Raw genomic sequence first — 27,021 nt, 5'->3', positions numbered from 1 at the left:
CATACTGGTCATACAATTTTGAAAGTTACTTGACTTATATTATTATTTAAGTAATCTCAAACAGTATCTATTTAATATCTGATAACATTTTCTAATCCTAATACATATAAGATGGTCAAAAGAAATATTCTGTATGTAAATTTCTGGCACATTCATAGGGATTTGACATGTTTTAATTTTATACCCTTTTTTATCCTTAGCCTCAGATTAATAAATAACTAAATCACATGGAAAGAAATTGTGAGAACTGGGATAAAACAGGTCCAGTGTTGATCAGACTAATGGAGGCAGAACAAATTAGCTACCACTAAAAGAGAAGAAAGAGGGGAATATCTTGATATTCTTTTCTCTTCCTTGGCAAATAGATCATGAATATTAAATGAAGTCTAGACCTTTCATCGTGTCTACATATTCTCTTTTACTTTTTAATATTAGGTTTACTTTTATAGCCTTTACTAAGGTATTAAAAAGCAGCATCTTTCCTGTATTCAAAGATCTGTTTTAGCTAAATTAAGTCATTTCTCCTATTTGGGTGTTAATAGTAATTTTTGTTGAAATTGGCTTCTGAATTTTACAGTTCCATTAAAGAACAGCTGTGGGTGGGAAGAATGTAACTGCAAGAAGCCATAACTACAAACAAGGATTTAAGATGCTTTGCTGGTATATTTTGTTTAATGGTAAAAAATGAAATTAGATAATTATTCAGTTTTTCATGAAAAGTTACCATTTCTGTGAGCTTAACCAGTAAAAAAATAAAAATGGTAAAGGAGTGTTTTGAGTACCAAAAAAAGAACTTTGCAGTTGAATGTTTTATATCAATGTTTGCTGGGCCTTGACTGATATTATGAGTCTCATCGGATATGAAGCAAAGCAACTGCAAATGAGAAAGCAGGCTTCTAGATTTCCTTTCCTGTAAGGCGTGTCTAAATTTATATTACCATATAGATCCTGAAGCAGTTTGAACATTGAGAATTTCTTCTTTTCACGTCTTAGAGGCATTTAAAAATTTGTAAGAAAAAAATTATTTAAAATCATTTATGTTAATTATATGCATGCTTGAGATCAAAACTAGCTTATTCTATGCTTATCAACGAAATGCCAGTATCATTTTCCATTGATGTCACTATTATAATGTATGTGTGTGCTATTTGAAAGAGACATCATTTATAGACATATTTTAACCTTTCATCACATCAACAAGCCAGTTAATTAAATGTCCTTAATCCCTTCCTTAATTAGCCACATTATATTGGGTTGGCAGAAAATCAGACATATGTTCATTTATTTATTTATTTGGTTAATTTATTTATGCATTTATTATTTATTGCATAGATGATTATGTTTGTATCCCTATGAAAACTGGTGTTTTTGAAAATGCCCTTGCGCTAGTGGTTGTAATAAAAAATAGGTAAAAGAAGAGGATGTCAGGGAAAATGATTCAGCCAACTATAAAAATCTACTGACCTATATTCTGATTCTTTATTTTTTTTCTTTTTTTTTTGAGACGGAGTCTCGCTTTGTTGCCCAGGCTGGAGTGCAGTGGCGTGATCTCGGCTCACTGCAAGCTCCGCCTCCCAAGTTCCCACCATTCTCCTGCCTCAGCCTCCCAAGTAGCTGGGGCTACAGGCGCCCGCCACCACGCCTGGCTAATTTTTGTGTATTTTTAGTAGAGAAGGGGTTTCACCGTGTTAGCCAGGATGGTCTCGATCTCCTGACCTCGTGATCCGCCCGCCTCGGCCTCCCAAAGTGCTGGAATTACAGGCGTGAGCCACTGCGCCCGTCCTATTCTGATTCTGTAACCTATTGTGAGATATATGCAGACTCAGACCACCATCTCCCACCACAGGGTGAAAAATAGGGGAGTTAATTGAGACTTCCTTGGGGTGTTATAAATACATGTCGATATATCTAGGATATACATGCATGCACACTAGTTACTAAAAAGATAGACTTCCTTATATTTCAACTAAAATCATTCTGTGTTGTAAAGAATATGCCAGTCATTCAATACGTATACATATGATTTCAAATAAACTTTATCATATATTTTCCTGAAACACTGAATTGCTTTGATTAGACGTGTGGATCTTAGGTCTTATTTACGTTGCATTTTTAAAGATCTAAACAGCATGCACAATTAGCTGTAGCTAAGTATATAAATGTAAGTAAGTCATTACAATTATTTGTGTATCTGCATGTATAATGTGTGTGTTTTAATGTAGCCGATATCTGCAGTGGTTGCATTTGGAAAAGTGGGAGCAAGTACTCTAATTTCTTGTGTTATACTGATCTCTAGTGGCTGATAAGTATAATGCACTGTAAAACAAATCTGCTTAGTTTTTGTTTAAAATGGAATTCTTGACACTGAAAAAAGTTGGTATTTAAATTTCTAAGCAGGTGATGAGTTTTCAGTAATTTTTGCCTATGCTTTCTTTTATATGTGCTTCTTACGTGTCTGCCTTCCTTGAAAGCAGCACCTGTGACGCATTCATCATTCAATTCCCTGAATGAAGCACACAGCCTCATACACGGTGTTGGGCACGGAATAGTTGTCAGATTGGCAATACTGAGGCATACTCTGTGTTATAGAATGATGAAAACCAATGTCGGTTCAAGTAACATAACAATATCTATCATTTATAGAATTTCATTGTGTATAAGGCCCTGTAATAGTTTTATTGCAAATATTGCTTTTTATTCTCGCGACACTCCAATAAAGTATTATTACCCCCATTTTATGGAAGAAGAAACTGGGTCTCAGGGATATTGAGCAACTTCCCTGAAGTCACATAGAAATGGTAGAATAAGGATGCAAACTCACCTCTATTTGACATTAAACTGGGGCTTCTTCGGCTTACAATTCAGTCTCCCTACATTTCATATATGAGACATTAAGATGTCCATTTTACTAAAGCAAAAGTAGGATAACCTATATGATGTTTGACTTTAAAATATTAAATGCATAATTTTAAAAATATGATTGTTCTTCTATTACAGTCAACAGTGTTTACAGGATTCCTTGATTCGGTTACAGTGTAACCTTAAATGTAAGTAAATATGTTGTCATATCCCACTTCAAGCATTCTGTTTAAAATTCTGAATAGAGTTTTATGTCACCTGAAGTTATTTTGTGACTCAATTTTCACCATCAGAAGAAATGGCAAAAATGAAATAGATGCTCTTTCTCCAATTATTTTAATAGCTTGTGGAAAAAAACTGGCGGCTCAAGACATCACCCCAAAGATTGTTGGAGGAAGTAATGCCAAAGAAGGGGCCTGGCCCTGGGTTGTGGGTCTGTATTATGGCGGTCGACTGCTCTGCGGCGCATCTCTCGTCAGCAGTGACTGGCTGGTGTCCGCCGCACACTGTGTGTATGGGTGAGTGTGATGTCAAGTGTCCCTTCCCAAACTAGGTCACCACAGCAGACACTGCCGAGCGTCCCATTTCATGCAGCATCACAAAACCATCCCACCAGGGAAATCCTGCTGTTTATGACATTATAAACATTCCAATTATTTTCCCATTAATGTCATGTATGAAAATAGAGATACATTTTAAAAAATTATCCTGCATTAGATATGAATATTAATTCTTCTACATTAGATATTACATCATTAGATCTTTTTACACTTTTACATATATAAAAATGGAAACTTTTGCCAATTCAAAAGGTAAGCATTTTTAAGAGCATGAAATTAGTATTTATTGTATAAATTGTACTGGTTACCATTAAATTTGTCCAATATTTATTGCTAGCAAATTGTCAATATCAGAAAGTATTCTTAGGTAGGCCTCAAATTACAATTATACTGTGCTCTGGAAGTTCATGGATAAGCACTTTGTTGTGAATTAAGATAAAAGTATTTAGTTCTTAAGTCAGATCTATTTTGATTGCTACCTATTAACTGAAATTTAGAACTAATATCAACCATATCTGACTCTGTTTTATACTATAATAGGACAAGATAATGTTGAATTTTGACATTTATTTTGCAGTCCTAGAGGAGAGAACAGAGTGGATGGAAGGGGGTGGGAGTAAAGGAGGAAAAGCTAAATGATCCTGGACCCAAGAACATGTTCATGCTCCTCTTCCACATCAAAGATGCCACCTCTCTAGATAGTCACATGGTTCTGAATTCGGTCAGGAAAAAAGGGAGCTTCCTCATAGAATGCGCATGAGCTTGATCTAGGACTCATCTCCTGTCCCTATGTCAGTGAGGTGTCCGGTGAATGGCCTTACCCATGAGGATTAGAGTAAGCCTCTCTGTAGCCAGCATCCAGAACCTCAGAGGAAAGAACTATGTTAGAAAGAACCAGGCATTGACGAGGAAAGAACCAGGCGTGGACGAGGCAGCCGTAGTTAATCAGGTTACAAGACTCAACTTTCCTTACCCACATAGATATTTAAGGTCCTTGGGTAAATAAAGACCAACTGTCAGACACAGAGATTGTGAAAATTTTAAAGGAGATGGGGAAAGCCAGGTAGAATGAACATTAAAAGATTGCACTTATGCCTAAATACCCATTATATCAGAGTGAAAGTAGACTCAAATGCATAATCCCAGGACTTTGGAGAAAAAGGACCCTCAACTAGCTCTCAGGTTTGCCAAATAGCTGGTCTCCAAAGGAGCTACCGACAGCACCATCCCATCTACATCTAAAGCTCTCTCTGATTCTATCCATTGAGTGTTACATCCTGGAGACTAAATTGCAGCCTCTCCCTTAACTACAGTGCACCCTCTTGACTTTGCTGCCTCCTAATAATCATATTGTAATTTATTTTCATACTATAACAAGCGTCCGTAGAGGCAATTTTTCCATCCCCTTCTAAACATGGCTTTAATCTTTACATATGTTGTTTGCATTGGACATATCACGGATAGCGTAACATCTGTATCCTAACTGTGATGCAAATTAAAGCTAGTTTTAGCTAAAAAGTCAGTGTTTTCTGTTGCACATAGGTACATCTTAATAAGTTAGCAACCTTGTTATATCAACCTTGAATTTGGCAAATTCCTGTTTAATGTTCTTGCCGAACATATGCTGTCTAAACGTCAATCAGGCTCGCAGTAATATTAGTGATGTCTTTCAATTATCTATTTTACAGATGCATTTCTAATAGGTCAATGATACCAATCTCATAGCTTTCCAAACAACAAATATGTGTAGAAAATAGAAAGGCAGTTTTACCTAGTATAAACACATGTCCAATTGTTACCAGAGAAAAGGAATCCAGATCCAGGTGCCAAGAGAGGATTCTTGGATCTCACACAGGAAGGAATTCAAGGCCAGTCGCAGAGTGCAGTGCAAAAAGATCGTTTATTGAAAGCTCCTGAGTCACAAAGTAGGGCATCCTTAGAAAGCAAGAGAAGGAACGCCCTGTCTTTAAGTTTTTCTTCTATGGGGGTCTTGTCTATGTAAACGCTAAACTAGGCTGTGTCTACATGAGAGTAACCTTGACAAAATTTATTATTCCGTTGATTTGGAGAAAACAATCCTTGACATTGCAGTGTGTAAGTACATCAAAGCATAATTATCTTGAAAGCATATATTGTTATGGGTGTTGATACATTTGGACTTTCCATTGTAGGAATATGTCCTCGTAGGTATCTTTAGGCTGCTTCCTCAACAATAAACATTTTATGACTATGGGTCATGACCAGCAAGGATGTGTCTTGTTAGTCTCAAGATGGGGCTGAACTTAAAATGGTGTTACTTTGGCTCTCCTAGGCTCCTGCTTCTCTCACACAATCACATAGGACAATAAAATGTCTTTTCAGTTTCAACTTAAGCACAAGCAGAGGTAAGTTGTACTAGAATTCTGATAAATTCAAAATTATCCTTACCAACCATGCATTTTACTCTCCTTAGGCATTCAATGGAATTTTTTTTCTCTAATGCCTAAGAGTTTTCTTGCTTTCTACTTCATGTCTCTAACAAAGAAAGTTTCTGATCTTGTTTTAGATAGTTTAATCAAAAACTGTTTTATCAGTATGTTAATACTGGCTCTTATCTGTCTCTTTAAAAGCCTAATTGTGCTATGGAAAGCTTAATTTCCTAATAAAAAGAATAACTCAGATCAAGCAAGTTATTAAACTCATGCTACACAAGTGGCTTGCCCTCAGTGTAAACCTGTTCCAGGTGTTTTAACCTGCAGGTGGTTAAATGGTTTAATTGAACAGCTCTTCTGTTTAATCTTATCATCAACACTTCATTTGCATTCCTCAGGCTAAGTTCTCCTGAGTGATTCTAAATAACCCTGTGCCTGTTCGGTTTCTCTATCGTAGTGTTGTCCTTCTACAACCTTAAAAGAAGGATTTGGAAAAGTGTGGGCCAACCTTCCCGTGGTTTAAAGGGCAAGTTTGACTTTGAACCAAAGGAGAGGATTTTAATCCTATATGAACGACAGATCACATGTGTGATTATGGACAAGCAACTTAGTATCTCTAAGTTTCACTTTCCTCATCTGTAGGAAGTTTATAAGGATATCTATCTTGCTTGTCAGGACAATAAGATTCTGCAATGCTTTTGCCTACCGCGATTCATGCAAGAATGTTCAATAAAATGTTGATTGTGTTGCAGTTCCTGCATAGGAAAGCTCTATGAAAGAAGACGCCAAGTCTTGCACAACAGATATTCAGCGTATTTATTTTCTGAAATTTTTATATTGATATAATTTCAAACATGCATAAAAATTGCAAAAATAGTACAGAGCTCTTTATACCTTTACTCAGACTCACCAATTGCTTATATTTTCCTCTGTATATTTTATTATCATCTCTTTCTAAGTCAGGAGACTTTTTTCTGAACAATTTCGTAGTAGGTTAGATGTATTTTTATACTCTTAAGTACTCGGAGTATTTTTACTAAAAACAGGACACTTCCTACAGAATCACAGCAAATCATGGAAATTTAACACTAATGAAATACAATCCTAATTAATTTCACAGATATGCTCTTTATTTTGTTTGCATGTTTCCCATGTTAGAACCAATTCAGGATAGTGTATTGCATCTGGATGCTACACCTTTTTCATCTCCTTTAGTGTAGAGTAGCCCCTTTCTGTATTTCTTGTTTTTAATATTTTTGAATACAGGTCAGTTATTAGGTAGGAAAATTCTTCTATTTGAAAAAAGAAAAAACCCCTCAAGCTTGCTCCTTTATCAGCCTTAATATAGTCCTACTCTTTGAGAACTTCTTTTATTTTCTGTCAAAATAAGATGTTCCAGGTTAATCTTGTGTGTTTTCTATCCTAGTCCTGAAGTCAACTTTTCTGTAAGAAACCTTATTTCTATTTAACTAATTTCAGTTATTTCTGTATTTTGGTAAACATGATCTTGTGTGCTTAAGGCTACTGATGTTGTGTCCTGTCCCTAAAACTATACAGTGAACAAAGCTCTATTATATACCTACAAATATATACTCAAAACAATGACTCCAACTCAAATAGAATACTACAGGATAAATCCTAACCTTGTCTTCTGTATTTTTACATCTTGATTCCAATAACAAAAAACATTGTTCCTATTATCCACAAGCTATTGATGTATTTGCTGAAGTCTGGAAAGCCTGGAACACAAAAAGGAGTTTGAGAATTGCTGACTCATACTACTGCATAAAGCACACGCATCCACCAAGGTTTCATATTTGTTTTCCATTCTTTTTTCCTGCTGACATATAGGAAAATGCATAAACTTAAGTATACAAATTGATGCATTTTTTAAATGCATGCACCTGTTAAACTGACATTCCTCTGAAGATATAAAACATTCCAATCACCCAAAAAGTTTCTTCATTACCTCTTTCTAGTCACTCACATCTCAGCTTCCAGAAGCAAATATGGAGTCACGTGGGTGGGCAATCATATATAGATTTACAGTCTGGATCACAGTCATTGAACAGACATCTATTAAAGATGAAATTAGTGACAGGGAGCCTCTTGCCAAGATCTCATTCTTTAATTTAGCTTTTCAGAGCAGACCAGAGACATCACAGGGATTACCTGATTTCTTATTGAAACAATTCCTTAAAATATGTGTTAACACTCCTGAAATAAATAATTTCATATATGAGGTATTTGGGGCATGGTGAGAAATACAGACTACTATTTATACTTCATTTATTTATTTATTGAGACAGAGTTTCACTCTTGTTGCCCAGGCTGGAGTGCAATGGCACGATCTTGGCTCACCGCAACCTCCGCCTCCTGGGTTCAAGCGATTTTCCTGCCTCAGCCTCCCTAGTAGCTGGGATTACAGGCATGCACCACCACACCCAGCTAATTTTGCATTATTAGTAGAGACGGGGTTTCTCCATGTTGGTCAGGCTGGTCTTGAAAGCTCAACCTCAGGTGATCCGCCCACCTCAGCCTCTCAAAGTGCTGGGATTACAGGTGTAAGTCACTGTGCCCGGCCTATTTATAATTTATTTAGTACTCCATTTAGTAAACTGATATAACTAATACAACTTTGAAAATCAACTTTTTAAACAGTTAAGCATTTATAATAAAATAACATTACTTAATTGATACCATAATTACCACTTAAAATTTGGATTTTTTTGAATGCCTCATGCTTTAAGCAGAACACAGGAAATGTATCAATTCAATAATTTTTAAATACTTAATTTCTTCTTAAACCTATCCTAAAATATACATATAATTAGTTTAATTTTATTTTTCTGTTTATCTACCTAGTCTTATTGTTCTAGGGAGTTAGGCTTGTAATATATAATGTTCTTCAGATTGAAGAAATACTATAATATCATTTTAAGATTATGGTAATATTTGCAGATAAAAAAGAGGAAGAGCGGCTGGGTGTGGTGGCTCATGCCTGTAATCCTAGCACTTTGGGAGGCCGAGGTGGGCCTGAGCTCGGGAGTTTGAGACCAGCCTGGACAACACAGTGAAACCCCGTCTCTACTAAAATACAAAAGAAATTAGCCAGGTGTGACAGCGTGTGCCTGTAGTTGCAGCTACTCAGGAGGCTGAGGCAAGAGAATTGCTTGAACCCGGGAGGCGAAGGTTGTGGTGAGCCGAGATCGCACCACTGCACTCCAGCCTGGGAGACAGAGCAACACAACACTCCGTCTCTACAAAAAAAAAAAAAAAAAAAAAAAAGGAAGAGCATTTTCTTAGGACAATAGAGACTTCTCTTTTAAATGCTATTTGTGTAAATGTATGGGGTACAAGTGTAATTTTGTTACATGGGTGGATTGCATAGTGATGAAGTCAAGGCTTTTAGGGTATCCATCACCTGAATAATGTACACTCTACCCATTAATTTCTTAATATCCACCCGCCTCCCACAGCACCATCCTTCTAACTCTCTCTGATCTATCATTCCACACTTTATGTCCACTATACATTATTTGGCTCCCACTTATAAGTGGGAATATTTGAAATTTGTCTTTCTTCATGTGAGTTGTTTCACTTAAGATAATGGCCTTCAGTTCCATCCATGTTGCTGCAAAAGACATGATTTTATTCTTTCTCCTGGCTGAATAGTATTTCATTGCATATATATACCACATTTCTTTATCCAGTCGTCTGTTGATGAACACTTATGTTGATTCAGTATCTTTTCTATTGTGAATAGTGCTGTTATAAACACACAAATGCAGGTATCTTTTTGATACACTGATTTCTTTTCCTTTGGATTGATTCCTAGCAGTGGGATTACTAGATCAAATGGTAGCTCTATTCTTAGTTCTCTGATAAATAGTCATAGACAGTAGAGATTTCAAGGGTAGGTTAGTAATATTGACTTTGGTTAGAGCTTAGGTCTTGGATCCTTTTCCAAAATATTTCAAGTTTGAGTGCTAGTCATCTTCCTAAAAGTTAATACTATCTTATTGTATCACTAAGACTTTTTAGATTTATGTCTTTATTAGAGGTTATATCAACTTCCAATCTTGTGTTTCCCTGTAAAATTGTGTTTCCTGTAAGTCTCTCTTGACCCATATCGTGCAATCCATTTCCTTGACACCATTCTATTACCACTATTTAATAACATATGTCTCTTTGGCATGTATCTCATTATAATTATTAGTGCGCTCAGAAACTTTATTTCCTAAAAGTTTCTATTGTATCTCTGAAGTTACCTCTACTTTGATAATTAATTCATCATCTTGGATCACATTGTTGAGCCACATTTTTTCTTAGTTATTTTGCATAACCACTTGTTACACAAAGAAGGAATATTTTAATATTTAGGGTTTGAGACTCTAAACATTAAAAAGAAAAAAGAGCTGGGTGGGGTGGGAGAAGACTGAGGAAGAACAGAGAGGGAAATGATGTGGATTGATACGCAACTCTGCCCTTTACCTGGCTGTTATGAGGAACCACTGGTAATATTCATTCCTTCCTGCTCTTGGATTGCTTACTGTTTTTTATATATCCATTCAATCAGATGACATTTGCTGAGCACTTATCGTGTGCTAAGTAGTTTTCTAAGTTTGGAGACGATAGTGCTGTACAGACCAACAAAATCTTTCCTCTGATAAGGTTCGTATGACATGTTAAGGCTGAAAAACATTTAAATAAATACTTTAGCAGTGATACATGCAGTAAAGAAAAGTAGTATGAACAGAAAATATGATAAGAGCAAGAAGGTTGTTTTCGATACAGTGGTTGGAGAAAGCGTCACAGACCAATTGAAAATGGAAGGAAAATCTAAAGAAATGAAGGAGAATGTTACACAGATTTTTTGAAGGTAACAGCAAACTGATGCTCTGGGGTAGAAGTGAGGTAGACTTACTCCAGACACCTCAAAAAGCCCTGCTGCTGTTGCCCAGAAGGGGATTGGCAGAGTGGCAGTGACGAGACTGGAACTATGGATCGAGCCCTGGAGAGGTCTCAGGAGGCTAAATAGGTAAAGGATGAGGGACCATGTGGAGGACCAAAGAGTGACCTTATCCAATCAGGCTAATGTGTGAAGATGGGACTGCTGGGAGGAGCAAACGTGAAATCAGGGAGACCAGTTAGGACCATAGCTGAAGAAGCTGAGGAAGTGGCTGGATCTCTTTAGTAAGTTCTGATGGTTAGAGTCATCTGCATTTATTAATGATCACAGATATGGAGTAAGGAAAAGAGAATGGAGTGAGTGTTGATATCATTTACTGAGATGAGGAAAACAGGAAGAAATTGGATTGGAAAGAGAGTGAGAGTTCTGATTTTTATATATTAAGCTTGGGACTGCCTATTAGACATCCAAGTTGGTATCAGCCAATGATGTCAGCCTATGGACATACAAATCTAGACTGTATGGAAGAAGTCAAGAATTAAAATACAAATTTAAAAGTTTTCAGTATATTGTAGGTATTTAAAATAATGACTTGGTTAAGATTATGTATGAGGCCAGTGTAGATATAAAAGAGAAGGCCGAAGGCAGACCCCTGGGATATTCTAAAATTTAGAGTTTAAGATGAACAAAAAAGACCTGGGGGAGAAAAAAAGACTGAGGAAGAACGGAGAGTGAAATGAAAGGAAAATCACAAGTGCATGGTGAATCCTGGAAGTCAAGTAAAGGAAAGAGTTCAAAGATGATTCCTTAAGTTTCAGGAATAATCTACCAAGTAAAATTATGCTCAGGAGTGTTTGGCCTATTTCTGGTTTGCTGTACTTACTTCTGTTTCTTACACTTACACAAATAAGCATATACCCATATTTTAAAAACAGATTTCTACTTAAAATTAAATAAAAATATTCACATATATGAAACTCTTGTCCTTATGAAAAGGAAGAAAAATTAAACATATTCTTGTTGCCTACCCTCCTTTTATAATAAAACTACCTTTTGCACCTGTTAACTTTTCTCTTTTGAGTTTCATTGCGGACACATGGCCTTTCATAAACAACTCTTTTCTTTTAACTAGGGTAATTATAATGATCATTATATGAGAGTCACCTTGCTAAAACTTCGCCAGTGTTATTTCATTTAATCTGGCTTCTTTGTACTTTCAGAATTGCCCGATATTCTTGAAAACTTTCGTACTCTCTGGCAACAACACTATGTTTCAGAAACATTCTAACTTTCAGTTGCCTTAAATATTCGAATTGGCTAGCCATCTAGGAATCCTCATTACATTCAGAGGAGAATAAAAATAGAGACCAAAAATGCTGTGCTGGGTGTAAACATCAGTGTTGGCATGGTGCAAAGTTGTTGAGGTTGCTGTTGTGCCACCTTTAGTAATAGTAAAACAGGAAAAAGGTTTTAATTTACAGTTTTGGATTCCCATTGATTTTCTTTTCCTTTCAGCCTGTTGTGATGCTCTATCATAGCTGTCTTACCATATTTGCTTTCTACTGCATTGAAAGTCCCACTTACAAATGGACATCCTGATGCCTAGAGTGGTGAAGTTATTTTCACATCAGCACATTGCCACATGTATCTGAGGTACCACTAGTTCATCTTATCTGGTGCTGCTTCTGCATCTCAGGAAATGGGAAAAAAGCATCTTTTTTTCAAAGAAGCATCTTTGGGGTTACAGAGACCAGGAGTGTATGTTTTTCTGCCCTCTCCAACCTGCTGTGCCTCTCTTTCTCTTGCTACTATGATAAATGTCTTGCTTGTGCAGGACAGGTGGTGAAATGCAGCAAAAATTCAGCCAACTTCTTTTTTTTCTCTTTTTTTTTGGGCAGAGTTTTGCTCTTGTCACCCAGGCTGGAGTGCAATGGCACAAATTCAGCTCCCTGGAACCTCTGCCTCCCAGGTTCAAGCAATTCTCCTGCCCCAGCCTCCTGAGTAGCTGGGATTACAGGCGTGCACCACCACGCCTGGCTAATTTTTGTATTTTTAGTAGAGACGGGGTTTCACCATGTTGGCCAGGACAGTCTCAAACTCCTGACCTCAGGTGATCCACCTGCCTCGGCCTCCGAAAGTAAATTCAGCCAACTTCTATCTGAAGATGCCCTATCTTTATGATCTTTATCCTCCACTGGATTGGGGATTTCCTATTCAAGGTGGTTCTCACCTTCTCCTATGCCCATCTATCTTCTGTGCTATAGCTCTTCCCTCCTTTACTAGAAAAGAGATGCTTTGAGACCAGATTTTAAAAACATAAAAAGTCCCATCTCTTCATCTAAAATGATTTTTCTGAAGGCTGTCTTCACCTGCCCCTCAGATTTGGGTATATGAAAAAGCTAGGAAGTTTTCTGCATTGCTCAATATCCCAACAGTGATTACAAAGTACAGATTGTTGAGTGCCACTCCAACTTTCCAAATTAGAATTTCTGGAAATGGAAACTAGAAATCTAAAGTTTTAGAAACTTCCTCAAGTGACTCTAGAACTTAAGAACTATTGGCTGTAAGCTCTGTGTTCTCCAGTCATTTTCCACCGAGGAAAAGCTCTAAAATTACTGCCAGATGGAGTAGTACTGATGGTGCTTGTGCTAGTGTTGCTTTTGTGGTGGGGAAGTTAAGTGCATGACAGAAAGGTTTGTGAAGCAACCTTTGTCTTTGAAGGAAAGATGTAAATGATACATGGCGGCGGAATTTTTCCTATCCATGGTGCTGCTCATAGATACTGAAGTAATAAAAACATGGAAGAGAGGCTATTTTCTATGTGGCACAATAAGCAATTTTGGAAATTATCAAGAATGTGTCAGATTAATATTGTTGTAAATTGTATTAAATTAGATGAGTAGCTTGAAGCACGTATATTTAATCTGCACGTTCCTGGTTCATATATTGGTTTTCTACTCAAGTCCTTAAAATAATGAAAGGAAGTGTTGATTACTAAACTATGTTACCTACAAGCTCTCTCATATCAGTAATTATGTTGGTTAGTTCTCAGATAAAGTATAGCATTTACAAAAGAGAATAATTTGGGAGTTTAGATGCTCTTTCTCTGAAATACCTTAATTTAACATTTATTTAAATCTATATCAAATAAACTGCATACACCTCTCTGAACTTCTATGTGAAAAATTCTGAAGATAAAATATGTAGAAAACATCTGAGGAGACAATCCTATAATTTTTAATAATGACATGTCCTCTGTTAACTCCAACTTATATATAATGATCTCATACACTGTGAGCAAATATTAATAGTTCATTAATATAGGTAATATTATTTATTTAGATAATTTATATACATATACTATAAATTATAAATACTATTACAATACATTGGTTATATGAATATAACAGAAAATATAATGTATAAATAAATTTAATAAAATGCCAAACACAAAACATACGGTATAGTAATTGTAAGATTAATTTTTTTGTAAATATTGAGTGAATGTGTGAGGTAAATGTTAAGTAAAAAAAATCATACAATTTTTAAAATAAAGTAACTACTTGTTACCTGTCAGTCTTAACAGGCAGGCTATTCAAGTGAAAACTGACCAGTTGAGCTTTAGGAAATATACTTAACATGTGATAGAGAAAGAAGTTCAGAAATAGAACACCAGGGAAGACATTTGGCTCTGTTCACTCTCCCTACATAGGCTAAAGTAGACACGGGAATCCCAGGGTACAGTGGAAGTGGGGTGCTGTCTGAAATTATCAAGATGCCAAGCATGGCTGAAGTACAGATTCCTCTGACCTGGAGAAGAGAAAGCAAGAAGACCTCTTGTCAAGCCTGTACAGCACCATAATGACCTCCTGGCCCAGTCTCTAAGCCTCTTAAGGAGCTGCCACCAACCACTAGGAGCAGAGATAACTTCCCCTATGTGGGACCAGGGAAAGAAACAGCAGAGCTTATCTCTCCCTCTTGCCCCCCACATCTCCAGTCCTTCCTTCTAGTTCTCGATCCCTCCCACGGCACCCCACTCAGAGCTGTATGAGGCACCCCAGTCACTGGTGTTAAGTGCAGGCTCTAAAGTCAGACAGCTCCAGTTAAAGTCACCTCCTACCATTTAGATAATCAGCGCCTAGTTTGTTCCCATTGTAAAATTATGATGAGGATTAAATGAAGAGATACAAAAGTTCTTGGCATTGCACTTGGCACCAAGTAGTATTTTGTTGCTACAGATCACTTAGGTGTATTTCTTCAAGTTTTAATGCAATGTGGTTGTCAGTGGATGCTTTACTGAATGCTTGGACGCTCACTGGCTTTACTGATGACTGCTACCTGACCAAATATAGTAATTTGGTAAATAAAACAAAGTGATAGATGTAAGTAACTTCATGCCCTTTATACATCTGTAAGTGACTTGGACTTTAATATTTAAATACCACATTAAACGAGGCATTTGTGACTGTTAAGAATTGAATCAATAGCTCTGCCTAGGATTGCAACCATTGAATTTTACCTTCATTGTGAATATGGCTCAACTGGCTTAATTCCAGCTGATAATTCCTTTGTGTGAAGAAATAGCAGGCCAATAGCACATTTAAAAGTCCTTGTACACTTTCAAATTATAATATAGTACCCAATTTAATCTGTTCTACAACACAAGTGTTATCCTTTACCAATTATTATAGATGGCCAACATTGTATATGGAGATTATTCAAGTTTATATGTTAGATTATAAAAATTATAATAAGGCATACTGTTTCCTTTTTTTTTTTTTTTTTTTTGAGGCGGAGTCTTGCTTTGTCTCCCAGGCTGGAGTGCAGTGGCGCAATCTCGGATCACTGCAAGCTCCGCCCCCCGGGTTCACGCCATTCTCCTGCCTCAGCCCCCCGAAGTAGCTGGGACTACAGGCGCCCACCACCACGCCCGGCTGATTTTTTGTATTTTTAGTAGAGACGGGGTTTCACCGTGTTAACCAAGATGGTCTCGATCCCCTGACCTTGTGATCCGCTCGCCTCTGCCTCCCAAAGTGCTGGGATTACAGGCGTGAGCCACCGCGCCCGGCTTGTTTACTTTAACTATATGTGAATTCAATGACTCTCTAAATGGGAAATGCATCTGAACTTCCTTCCATTATACTACAGTTGCTACAGTTGTCTGAAAAAGCCCTTAACAGGGACACAATTTCCACAGTGAAATGTGATCTAAGGCAGAGGTTCTCCAACCTAGCCATATATTATATATATTAGCACAAATTTGGAGATTTAATTTTAAAAGTATTTTTTAAATTGTCTGGTGGACTATTCCAGACCCAGTACATTAGAATCGGGGGAGGAGGGGAAGTAGGTGTCAGCATTATTTAAAAGCACCCCACGAGATTGCAATGTACAACCACAGTTGAGAACCACAATCTAGAACTAGAGCTCAGCATATGACTTAAGAGGAGTGAAACAGAGAGATTAGCACTAATTAGGGCTTTCTTTATGTTGTGATCAGAAAAATAAAGATTTGAGGAATATTTTTAAAGGATGATTCTTCAGAGAAATTCAAGAACATTTCAGGATAGAAACATATTCTGAAATGTCCATGATGAAGATCTTCTAGAAAGGAACTGCTTTGGATGGAGAGTGTCTCATATTTCTTCATTACAATTTTCAGGAGAAACTTAGAGCCATCCAAGTGGACAGCAATCCTAGGCCTGCATATGAAATCAAATCTGACCTCTCCTCAAACAGTCCCTCGATTAATAGATGAAATTGTCATAAACCCTCATTACAATAGGCGAAGAAAGGACAACGACATTGCCATGATGCATCTGGAATTTAAAGTGAATTACACAGGTAAAAAAAAAAAAATCACTCTTAGTCATCTTATCTGCCAAAATTAATTCAAAATTAGATTTCAAATATTATCAATGTCAATGCATTAATTCATAAAAGCTAGATAATTTGTTACATAAATCATTGGAACTTAAATGGGATTAGAGAGTAGAGAGAAATATATTAAATTTCTTTCATCAAGATGTTTAAATTCAACTTTCCAGAAAGAACCAGTAGAATAAAACTCTCTGAGCCCTGTATAACAGTAAACTCGAAGGAGAAGCTCAGACAAATAGATGATGTTATTATGCATGCCCTCTCTATTTTTCATGTAAAAGAAAGGTAGATTCATCTACCAAAAAGCAGAGTAAGACATAAACTGAGAGAAGAACACATGTTCTGTGGGGAAAGTGAGCAAGAATTAAGTTATTCATAGAAGGAAGTTTGGTTTTTTGTTTTGTTTTGTTGTTGTTGTTGTTTTTGAGACGGAGTCTCGCTCTGTTGCCCAGGCTGGAGTGCAGTGGTGCGATCTCAGCTCACTGCAAGCTCCACCTCCCAGGTTCAAGCAATTCTCCTGTCTCAGCCTCCCAGGTAGACTACGGGTGCATGCCACAATGCCAAGCTAATTTTTTTTCTTGTATTTTTAGTAGAGACGGGGTTTCACCATGTTGGCCAGGATGATCTCGTATATCTTGACCTCGTGATCCACCCGCCTTGGCCTCCCAAAGTGCTGGGATTACAGGTGTGAGCCACCGCACCCGGCCTTCATAGGATGAAGTTTTTAATGGAGATTCGATAATATTATCTGAGTGGCAAATGAAGGACTTCCTCCAAATGCCTGGAAAATGTGCAAGAAATCCCCTGATAAAGTGAACTTTATCATGAAGGGCTCTGCTCAATTCTGACTTTTATTCCTAAGTCTTTTTCAGTGCCCGGTTAGGAAAAAGTGCTGCCATCTCTGTGTTTTCATGGGGTTTGATTTATACATGCATTACAGCGCTTATCAAAAGCAGACTATTGCTACGGTTAGTTGTATATCCCTGTCCTTAAGGATAAGCACTGTGTCTTATTCATTTTTGTGTCTGCCCTAGGTCTTACATGCAGTGGGTGCTTAAGAGTGCCAGTTGGCTTGTAAATTGATGCAAGAAGGGCTTTAAAAGTCAGTGACCAATGTCAATGCTTCCATAATTGCCCTGTAAAACAATCTCCTAAAAGCTTTTTTAACATGGTGATAATTGGGGAAAATAAAAAAGCCTCAGAACATTTGCCCAAATTTCTATTAATTGATGCTGAAAATCATCCTTACCGTAATTTTCAGAGAACTGGCACCACTTTCTATTGAGCACCATAATTTTATTTAAAAATAAAATATAAATGATTACCTCCAGAACTAAGACATTTTTTACACTATAAAAGAGAAATGAGGGCCGGGTGTGGTGGCTCACGCCTGTAATCCCAGCACTTTGGGAGGCCAAGGTGGGCAGATCACGAGGTCAGGAAATTGAGACCATCCTGGCTAACACAGTGAAATGCCGTCTCTACTAAAAAAAAGAAAATACAAAAAAATTAGCCAGGCGTGGTGGCGGGCGCCTGTAGTCTCAGCTACTCGGGAAGCTGAGGCAGGAGAATGGTGTGAACCCGGGAGGTGGAGCTTGCAGTGAGCTGAGATCGCACCACTGCACTCCAGCCTGGGGGACCGAGTGAGACTCCATCTCAAAAAAAAAAAAAAAAAGAGTAACGAGGAGACCAGTAAAAGACCCTAAAGGGCCACCAGTGGTAGCCGATCTATTGTCAAAAAGTGCTGCTCTGAAATGCCTATTTCCCCTAAGACCGATGTCTAAAATTTTTACAGGTAGGATAAAAAAAAAAAATACATGTTTTTTAGATTAACTGTTATTGATTTTTAAAACTTGTTAGAAAGGCTTGTAAATCTGTTCTTTCTTTTTCTTCGTTTGTTCGTTTTGCTGTTTGCTTGTTTTTCCAGATTACATACAACCTATTTGTTTACCGGAAGAAAATCAAGTTTTTCCTCCAGGAAGAAATTGTTCTATTGCTGGTTGGGGGACGGTTGTATATCAAGGTAAATTATCAGACTCAAAAAAAAAAAAAAAAAACCTTACTGGTGAAAAACAGACTATCATAATATCCTGTGAATGCTTTCAACATCTTTGCAATTCTTATATAACAGTTTTTTCAATATCTCCTAAAAGTACCGTCAAGCATGTACATATATATTTAGAGTTGTGTATCTGTAGAACTTTCAAAGATATACTTGCAGAGTTTGTTTATTTGTAGAATTTTGTTTGTTTGTTTTTGAGACGGAGTCTCGCAATGTGGCCCAGGCTGGAGTGCAGTGGCGCCATCTTGGGACACTGCAAACTCCACCTCCCGGGTTCACGCCATTCCCCTGTCTCAGCCTCCCAAGTAGCTGGGACCACAGGCGCTCGCCACCATGCCTGGCTAATTTTTTTTGTATTTTTAGTAGAGACGGGGTTTCACCATGTTGGTCAGGATGGTCTCGATCTCCTGACCTCGTGATCCGCCTGCCTTAGCCTCCCAAAGTGCTGGGATTATAGTCGTGAGCCACCGCGCCCAGCCTATATATTTGTAGAGTTTTAAAAAATTTCTTCAGATTGCGTGGAAGATATTATAAAACTATATTCTTTTGAGGGGGAATTCAAGTGTCCCCCAACCTCAATATCTAGTTTTAGTATTATAAACACTCTGATAAACTTAAAAACCTCATTAAAATGAATATAAACTAGGGTTACAAAAATTTATTTTTGTAAAGCACATGATAAAGTCTCATCAAAAGCCAAATTATTACCTGTCACATTTTCCAAACTAATAAAACTATCTTTATTTATAATGTGAAGGCCTCACACTCAACATTTTCTTAAAATGAGAATGGAATCTCTTGTAACTTGAACATGCTAATTCTGCTTACTGACAAGAGGGCTCAGATTTGACATGAATCTTACATTGTATCCATCAGTTGATATACCATTCACCCCCAGCATCAACTGCATGTTTTCCAAACACAGAAATCATACATATTAAAAATAATCATACTTTTTTTTGAAAAGTATTCTCGTACTTCATACCCTCTAAATGTAACCACAAGGCTCATTGGCTGTGGAATTTCTAATAGGAGTGCACTATCTGGGACAGAGTTTTAACCATAAATAATAAATATAACTCATAAATAAATAACTCATAAATAATAAAGCACCAGAAAAGGCTCTGTAGTCTGATAAGAGAACCTGATCCCTGCAGTCACAATAAATTATAGCCATGAAGTTTAAAAGTCCTAAATGTATTTAAGATGAAAATGCAGAAAATCTTGTGGAAAGGTAGAGGGTCTCAGAATCAAAGTACTCACACTTAAAATGTCCTTACCTATTATAAGAGAAAGCACAAAGTTCTAAGTCAAATGCTTTTCTGATAACTCCTACAAAAGTTCTTCATAGCAATGACACTGTATTGCTGAAAATGCCTCATGTCTGCTGTCCATCAAGTATATTGAAGTCAAAGACTGTATATTCATATATTTCTCCCTCTTGAAAAATATTATGATTTATTAAACTTCAAATTTAAACAGTAAAAATGATTCCTAGATAGATATGTTCTCTTTTCAGACTTCAAGCTAAAAGACATTTTATGACCACAATGTAGGCTCTTCAAAAACAAATTAACCAATAACAAAATATGAAACTCTTTATTTCATAGGAAGTTTTTTTTGTTTTTAGATTTTTTTTTAAAAGCTGAGTAAATGTGGCTTACATTTACTTATTGTTACTAAAGATATATGTCTGATTGACTTAACAGTCTCTAAGAGTGGTATGGAGCCAGGAAATAAACTGTATCTGAGATCAATTTCATTTAGGAATAAACAGCTAGATCATGTTTAAATATTTCTTCAGTGATGGTAAGTTTCACGTAGTTTATGAACTTTGCTTTATGACTTCCATCTACTTAATTTCATAAAATCCCAGTTTTCTGGCCAGGTGCAGTGGCTCATGCCTGTAACCCCAACACTTTGGGAGGCTGAGCCGGGCAGATCACCTGAGGTCAGGAGTTCGAGACCAGCCTGGCCAACATGGTGAAACCCCGTCTCTACTTAAAATACAAAAAAAAATTAGCCAGGCGTGGTGGTACACACCTGTAATCCCAGCTACTCGGGAGGCTGAGGCAGGAGAATCACTTGAACCCGGGAGGCGGAGGTTGCAGTGAGCCGAGATTGCGCCATTGCACTCCAGCCTGGAGGACAAGAGCTAGGCTTCGTCTCAAAAAAAAAAAAAAAAAATCCCAGTTTTCAATCTTTTGAGTATATTATACTAATTGATTAGCTAGGAAAACCATGAACATATTGTTCACTAGGAAGAAATGAGGTGATACTAGTTGGTTACATCGAGGCAATCAGTAAACAGACACTGCTCAAATGTTCCTTTACCAAACAGTTTTATCATCTACCAAACAAATTTTAATTCATTGACAAGCAGCAGAAGTGGCCTTGGTTTTTATTATGAAATTAAAGTCTGCCAAGCCATCCTTGATCCTCATAGAATGGATAACAGTGAGATGCCAAATTTTCTCCTCCATTTTAATCTCTGCAATTCATTTTCTTAACTTATAGTCCATTGTCAAACTTGAAAAGTTATCTAGTAATGTTTACTCCATCTTCACTGCCATGCTGGTACCTTGAAATTGATCATTGTGGAAGTGTTTACATCAGTAAAATGAGAAGAAGTCCCACGGGGCTTTCATTTTTCTGGAGAGAAAATTGATATACATTTACCAATGCACTACTGAGTCATATATATCTGTTTTGCATTTAATTACACACACACGTGCACGTGTGCACGAACACGCTTTTTTTGCTTCCTTCATCTTTTTAGTGCATGAATTAAATTTAGCTAGAAATGAGGTCACATAAATTTTTTCAGCATCAATGGCTGTCAAATGTACTAACTTCTCTTCGACGTTCTGCCTCTCTTGAGGAACAAAATAGAAATGCTAATTATTAGAAAGTGCTTATCATGTACCTTTTCTGGGGCACTAGACACCTGCTTGTTTCACATCTCTCTTGGGATTAGTATTTCAGCAGAGATTGGTACTTCTAGTGGATGAATCATTTTGTAAAAAGCAGGTAAGTACACTCTGCTTTATTTTTTTAAATGCCTCCTTTCTCTTCACCTGGGTATGGATGACAAGCTGATTGCCCCTAGACCAGGGCATAGTTCATCTGAGCTTTGTCCTCTGCTCGATGTGCACCTGCTCACTCACACAGCACCACAAAGAAGCTGAATGCTATTATACGGAAGCGAGCACCTCCTCAGGTGCCAAATGAAAAGCACTTCTGGATTTCTGAGCCGTTGCTAATTTCCATGAATGAAACACTTTGTGTTGGTGAGCGTTTTCCCCCATGAGCAATCCTGTAACTGTTTAAAATCACAGAAGATGCCCAAAGACCATCTAGTCTAATCCATCGCTCCTACTAGCCCTTCGGTAAAAAAGAAGAGCTTTCCTGTTATCCATTTGGCACAATCCACAGATGGGCTTTATTATGTGCTTAAGTGTGCAAGGTTTAGTATTTAGTTCCATTATATATACACAGTACTTGATAATGAGAGTGAAATGTTGGAATAAATAAGACTGATGGTAGTTCATTCAAGGATGCATGTTGATCACTTCTGACTGGCTGGCTGCATTCTCCATTTTGAGCAGGTACTACTGCAAACATATTGCAAGAAGCTGATGTTCCTCTTCTATCAAATGAGAAATGCCAACAGCAGATGCCAGAATATAACATTACTGAAAATATGATATGTGCAGGCTATGAAGAAGGAGGAATAGATTCTTGTCAGGTAAAGATGTAAAACTGCTCACTGTACATTTTCAGAAAGCACTGGTGTTATAGTTATTTCATTGCTTAACAATAATTTGGGAGTAAAGAAATAAGCTTCTTTCATTTCTCTTCTTTTACAAAACTGTTACTTTTTGCCTATTTGCGTAATCCTCTTGGGTAGACCTGAGCACTGGAAACAAAAATTATTTTTTAAGAAAATAGGTTACAAATCGATGTTTTTGGAGACTAGACATAATACTTGAATGTGTGAGGCAGCCAGCTAAAATGAGCAGTGGACCTGGGCTGAGCCAGAAAGTGTGCACCTTATCTAAAAGCAATTTCTTTTCAAATTTCCAATTATTTTAAACCCCATGCAAACTTAAAACAAACAAACAAAAACAGGGCCTGAGGGCCAGTTTAGCCTGTGGGCCTCTAAATTTCAACCCTGAATTTAGAATATCATCCAGTCGTGCAGTAACCTGAAGTAATTTCTTGATGAAAACCTGCATAGCCTCGTTAGAGTCAATTTACAGCTAACCAAAGGGAAGTAAATAACTTAATAGACTGGCATAACCCTGGCTCTGGTTTTTATATTATCGTTTACACTGTATATTAGAAATGTAGTAACTTGAACTTGCTGTAGTGCTAATGTCAATATTGCAATAAATTTGAAGTGTCAATAGCTCTTGACCTGTGTGACATTAGGAAAAAACTCTTACCCACATAGTAACTTCACTGAAATATCTTGCCACCTAAGAATAATGTTCCTATTAGCTCCATGAAATCCAAGCACACACAATAAATAAAAAGGGAAGTTCTGCTAGATTTTAGAATTGTAATTAATTTTTAGGTACAGCATGGGGTAGTCATGAAGAGCATGGATTCTACGTTCAGACTACTCTTGTTTGATCCTGGCTTTAACACTTATCGGTGAGACTTTGGGCAAGTGACTTAGGGTTTATGGAGAGGTTTAAATGAGATAACCCATGTAAGGCATCGAGCAATTACTCAAAAATGTTAACAGTTTTTATTATGAAACTTAGTAAATAAATTTTCTGGCATATTTTCTATATTTGAAAATTAATAACATATCAATGCTTTAATGTCTGCTGGATTAAACCTGCTAGCATTACTGACCAAATGAATAATTACTAAATGAAGAAATAGCAGTTTATGTCATAGGAAAATGGTTTCACTGTGTTAAAGTGTAGCAACTTATTTTATATATTAACACATATATGTCATACTATCAATACATGACAAGCCATCTAAATTGACGCTTATTCAGATCATCTGTATGTAAGTCCTCTAGTTAAATCAATGTCTTCAGTTGTGTTAAACTTCCAGCTTAGTTTTACATTTATTCTGCTTTGATAAATGCTTGCAAATTCAAGACAAATAGGATGGCTTTTTTGTTGTTTAAAATTTATCTTCGGGTCTTATACTTCTTTTTTAAAATGAAAAGTGTGCTGAAGGTAAGATATATTGCCACTTAGAAGGAGATCTATACAATTCTTGTGCAGAAGGGAAATCAGCTGGACAACTTCAATTACAGCTAATGGGGATTGTGTGGCAGACACCTCACGCACTAGGCGGAAAATATGACGGCTGATGCTATTGATTTTAGGGTTACATTAAGTCATTAACTCATGCCAGGTCTCTGAAATCTTATAGTTAGCTCTGATTCTACACGGTCTAAGCATGTTATTCCTTGGTAAGTAAGAAGTCTCCCACATAAGGTAATACCTTGTATAATAAAATGTTATCATAATTGAGTAATTAATACACTAGATTGTCACATGATTTTCTTTGTTCAACTTTAATACTATGTTTTATAACACGATTAACTGATTAAATAAGAATGCATTCTTTAACATTGTGAACACGTTATTACTGATACATTATTTGAGTAAGTTCTTTGAAGCATCATTTTTTAGCCTTACAGTGGCAAAGAATGTGCCTTATTAGTCATCCACAACTTATGACTTACCAAAGGCTTGCCTTTTAGTGGTAGTAGTTTGGATTTAAAGGCAACACCAATGGCTGAAGAATATCTTCTTTACCTAAAATTTAGTGACTGACACTCTACCTACCATTCCAAGCCATATTCTATTCCAATGGCTTTCAATGCGTGGCCTCCAGTCCAGCAGCACCACCTGAGAACCTGCTAGAAATGCAAATTATCAGGGCTCATCACATATCTGCTGAATCAGAAACTATGAGGGTGGGGCCAGCTATGTGTGTTTGTCACATCTTCCAGGAGATTCTGATGCACACTAAAGTATGAGAAGTAATGTTCTCAACAAAAATGGTCACCAACCCTTGCACTCAGACACTCAAAGAAGGTACTGATTTTTAATTTTACTTATAAATATAGCATCTCACTAGAAACATAAATTTAAGGTTAATACTTTATGTTCTGTAAATTCATGCATATTTTTTAAAATATTTCTTTACGTATGTATTTATTTATTATTTATTTATTTATTTTTGAGTCAGAGTTTTGCTCTTATTGCCCAGGCTGGAGTGCAGTGGCATGATCTCCACTCACTGCAACCTCCACCTGCCAGATTCAAGTGATTCTCCTGCCTCAGCCTCCCGAGTAGCTGGGATTACAGGCACCTATCACCACACCTGGCTAATTTTTTCTATTTTTAGTAGAGACCGGGTTTCACCATGTTGGCCAGGCTGATCTCGAACTCCTGACCTCAGGTGATCCACCCGTCTCGGCCTCCCAAAGTGCTGTGATCACAGGTGTGAGCCACCGCACCGGGTCCCATGCATATTTTTGAAGTACTCATATATCTCCAAGACAGTGGAAGAATGAAATATTAATACCTTCACTGAACAAATCAGAAAATTAAGGAAAGGCAACAAACGTGAAAAAAAAACTCAACATCACTGATCATTAGAGAAATGCAAATCAAAACCACAATGAGATACCATCTCATGCCAGTCAGAATGGCGATTATTAAAAAGTCAAGAAACAATAGATGCTGGCAAGGTTGTGAAGAACTAGGAACACTTTTACAGTGTTGGTGGGAATGTAAATTAGTTCAACCATTGTGGAAGACAGTGTGGCAATTCCTCAAGGATATAGAACCAGAAATACCATTTGACCCAGCAGTCCCATTACTGGGATTAAATCCTTGTACTGTAAAGACATATGCACACGTGTATTTATTGCAGCACTATTTACAATAGCAAAGACTTGGAACCAACCCAAATGCCCATCAATGATAGACTGAATAAAGAAAATGTGGCACATATACACCATGGGATACTATGCAGCCATAAAAGGGAATGAGATCACGTCATTTGCAGGGACATGGATGAAGCTGGAAGCCATCATCCTTAGCAAACTAACACAGGAACAGAAAACCAAACACTGCATGTTCTCACTCATGAGTGGGAGTTGAACAATGAGAACACATGGACACAGGACAGGGAACAACACACACCAGGGCCTGTTGGGGACTAGGAGGTGAGGGGAAGGAACTTAGAGGGCAGGTCAGTAGGTTCAGCAAAGCACCATGGCACACGTATACCTATGTAACAAACCTGCACATTCTGGATGTGTATCCCAGACCTTAAAGTAAAATGTGAAAAAAAAGAAAAGAAAAGAAAATTAAGGTAAGGAGAAGTTACATAACTAAACTGATGTGTTATAGTTAGATGACAAGAAGTAATGGAAACAGACTGAGGTCTCCCAATCAGATAGACCACCCAGCCGATAGGCAACAAGTCTGCCGCAGCATCCTTGAGTAACTGCAACTGACCCAGTATGTTCTGGGTAAAAATCCTTATTCTGTCTGGATCCTCTTGTCTTTTAAAAAATTAAATTGTTTTAGAAGATACGTTAAAAAAAAACAAATTACTCCTTTTAAAAATATCCAAACAGCTGCAGTTTATTTTTAATAATTTCCAAGTCATATAAAATGTATTTTGATCCTTGAATATAAACTGTTCCATAAATATTTCAGAACCTATATTACAGATTAAGGGTTTGGGATGCAGAAATAGAAATCACAGTCCCTGCTTTCAAACAGCTTGCACACATTTGTTACCCTAGAATGTTGGTAACCTATGGTCGCCAATGCAATTTATGTTCCTGTGTATGGAGGGTATAAAAGGGTGCATTGATAGATTACATTTTTTTCTTTAAATATAGAGCCCAAAGATGATAAAGGATCAGACAAAAAGTCTCTCAGGATAATTTCTAGCATCGAGCTGGGATTGAAATATTCTATTATACCAGTGATTTCAAAACACATAAAACTTTAAATGTCTTCATAAATATAAAAAACAAATTAATTAAAAAGATTTGCCCAATTAATACAGGAAAAATACTTGTCAATTTTATGTCATTAAATAATGATATTATATGTTTGTATTATCATTGCATTACACAGGAATCATATGCAAATAAAATCTATGAAATTATATGTTTGTATTATCATTGCATTACACAGGAATCATATGCAAATAAAATCTATGAAATTTACTAGGATCTGCTGTGATTAATATTCATAAAAATTAAAAATATTTCTTAGTTTGAAATCTCAGATGAAAACATGAGCAATTATCACTAAAAATTATATCACAGAC

At 36.9% G+C, this 27,021-nt stretch overlaps 1 protein-coding gene across 1 annotated transcript in view; it reads left to right on the top strand.

The window, feature by feature from the left end:
• Nucleotides 1–27,021, top strand: part of TMPRSS15 (transmembrane serine protease 15) — a 136,332-nt gene that overhangs the window by 107,778 nt on the left and 1,533 nt on the right. The window contains exons 21-25 of the mRNA XM_055373826.2: nt 2,998–3,047; nt 3,203–3,377; nt 16,405–16,586; nt 18,550–18,645; nt 22,293–22,432. Of these exons, the coding sequence (XP_055229801.1) occupies nt 2,998–3,047; nt 3,203–3,377; nt 16,405–16,586; nt 18,550–18,645; nt 22,293–22,432 (643 nt within the window). The remainder of the gene's footprint in view (nt 1–2,997; nt 3,048–3,202; nt 3,378–16,404; nt 16,587–18,549; nt 18,646–22,292; nt 22,433–27,021) is intronic.

The sequence above is a fragment of the Gorilla gorilla genome, chromosome 22, assembly GCF_029281585.2.
Source record: "Gorilla gorilla gorilla isolate KB3781 chromosome 22, NHGRI_mGorGor1-v2.1_pri, whole genome shotgun sequence".
Taxonomy (NCBI): domain Eukaryota; kingdom Metazoa; phylum Chordata; class Mammalia; order Primates; family Hominidae; genus Gorilla; species Gorilla gorilla.
Note: the sequence above shows the minus strand (reverse complement) of the source record. Positions and strands in the feature narration are given on the sequence as shown.